Raw genomic sequence first — 2,063 nt, forward strand, 5'->3', positions numbered from 1 at the left:
GGAGGCTGAGGCAGGAGAATCGCTTGAACCCAGGAGGCAGAGGTTGCAGTGAGCCGAGATTGCACCATTGCACTCCAGCCTGGGTGACAGAGCGAGACTCAATCTCAAAAAAAAAAAAAGTGTGGGAGCACCCTCCTCTTCCATGCTTCTTCAGGCATGTGCTATTTAGACTGAAAGAGGACACTCTGCAGCCAGCCGATCTGGTTCTCACTCCATTATATCCTAGCCTGTGACGGAGCCATATGAGAGTGACTCAACCCCTCCATGCCTCAGTTTCCCCATCTGTAAGGGGTCTTGTCGCCTCAAAGGGTTACTGGAAGGTTAAATAAGTTAGCACATGGAAGCCCTCAGCACAGTGCCCATAGGAACAAACCTTGTGTTTGCTCTTCTTGTTGCTGAGGTTGTTCCCAGGGGCTCCCTGATCTCAGGGCAGGTTGACATGGGGGGATCTGGGCGGGGGGAGCAGCCCAGGAGGGAATGCCTGAGGCACCCAGGCCTAGAGGTCACCCCAAGGAGCCCTGTAATCAGCTGTGGTCGGGCAGTTCTGCTCCACCCCCCCGCCCTCCCTGGGTATATCAGGACTGGTCTGGGCCCAGGCTCTGTCGGGTGGGAGCACAGGCACCAGGCACCATGGGGAAGGCCGTGAGTGGGGCCCAGGGGTCCGGGGTGTGGTGGGGACAGGGGTTGCAGTGGAATCTGAGGCCTCCCTCCCTCCATCCTATCCATCCCCAGGAGAACTACGAGCTCTCCTCGGTGGAGCTGGGTCCTGGCCCTGGCGGGGACATGGCTGCCAAGATGAGCAAGAAGAAGAAGGCGGGCGGCGGGGGTGGCAAGAGGAAGGAGAAGCTGGAGAACATGAAGAAGGAGATGGAAATTGTGAGCTCTGGCTGGGGAGGGGCGGGAGCTGGAGGGTGGGCTGGTAACCAGGCAAGTGGGTGGGGAGGGGGCCAGGAGAGCCCAGAACAAGCATCCTGCCCCACCCCACTACACAGAATGACCACCAGCTGTCAGTGGCGGAGCTGGAACAGAAATACCAGACCAGTGCCACCAAGGTGAGCTGGAGACTGGGAGGGTACAGACAGGCGAGGGGGAGAGAGGGAGGGAGAGGGAGATGGAAGGAGGGAGATGGCGAGAGGGAGAGAGAGGGAGAGGGAGAGAAGGGAGAAAGCATTAGAGAGAAAGGGTTAGACACAGAGATGGAGAGAGGAGTAGATGAAAAGAGATAGCAACACAGAAAAGGCAGAGACAAATACGGAGAGAGCAGCAGGAGAGAGACACACAGAAAGGTGAGTGAGGAGAGACAGACAAAGGGAGAGATGAAGGAGGGAGGGAGAGACGGGGTGGGGGCAGGAACCAAGAGACAAAGAGATGAGAAGGAGCAGGACAGACCGAGCTGGGGAAGTGAAACCGAGGCAGGGGGCTTCCTTCAGGGTGTGCATGTGGAGGAAAGTCCCCAGCACTGCCTCGCCCTACCCCTCTGTCCCAGGGCCTGTCTGCAAGCCTGGCTGCCGAGCTGCTACTGCGGGACGGGCCCAACGCGCTGCGGCCACCACGGGGCACCCCAGAGTATGTCAAGTTCGCGAGGCAGCTGGCTGGGGGCCTGCAGTGCCTCATGTGGGTGGCTGCCGCCATCTGCCTCATCGCCTTTGCCATCCAGGCCAGTGAGGGGGACCTCACCACCGACGACAATGTGAGTCATGTTGCGGGGGCAGGCTCGGGACATGGGGACCTGGGAATGCAGTACACTGAGAATGGGACTTGGGACAAGAGGGGCAGAGGAGGATGGGGATAGAGGAACACGAAAGGCAGTCTCAAGACAGGGGTCACGGCAGGTGGAGGACATTGGGATATGGATGGGGCAGACCTAAGGACACAGGGACACTGGGGTGAATCTCGGGTATGGGCACATAGGTGGGGGCATAAAGAGTATGGCAATGCAGTACGTAAGAGATGGGACTTGGAGGCCGGGCGCATGGTTCACGCCTGTAATCCCAGCACTTTGGGAGGCTGAGGCAGGCAGATCACCTGAGGTCAGGAGTTTGAGACCAGCCTGGCCAACATGG

The 2,063-nt window shown here is 59.1% G+C and overlaps 1 protein-coding gene across 1 annotated transcript in view; it reads left to right on the plus strand.

Moving 5' to 3' along the window:
* Window positions 1–607: 607 nt before the first annotated feature.
* ATP4A (ATPase, H+/K+ exchanging, alpha polypeptide) overlaps window positions 608–2,063 on the plus strand; it is a 13,613-nt gene continuing 12,157 nt past the window's right edge. The window contains exons 1-4 of the mRNA XM_011982240.1: window positions 608–642; window positions 733–876; window positions 993–1,052; window positions 1,487–1,690. Coding sequence (XP_011837630.1) covers window positions 631–642; window positions 733–876; window positions 993–1,052; window positions 1,487–1,690 — 420 coding nt within the window. The 5' untranslated portion in view covers window positions 608–630. The remainder of the gene's footprint in view (window positions 643–732; window positions 877–992; window positions 1,053–1,486; window positions 1,691–2,063) is intronic.

The sequence above is a fragment of the Mandrillus leucophaeus genome, unplaced genomic scaffold, assembly GCF_000951045.1.
Source record: "Mandrillus leucophaeus isolate KB7577 unplaced genomic scaffold, Mleu.le_1.0 Scaffold238, whole genome shotgun sequence".
Lineage (NCBI taxonomy): Eukaryota > Metazoa > Chordata > Mammalia > Primates > Cercopithecidae > Mandrillus > Mandrillus leucophaeus.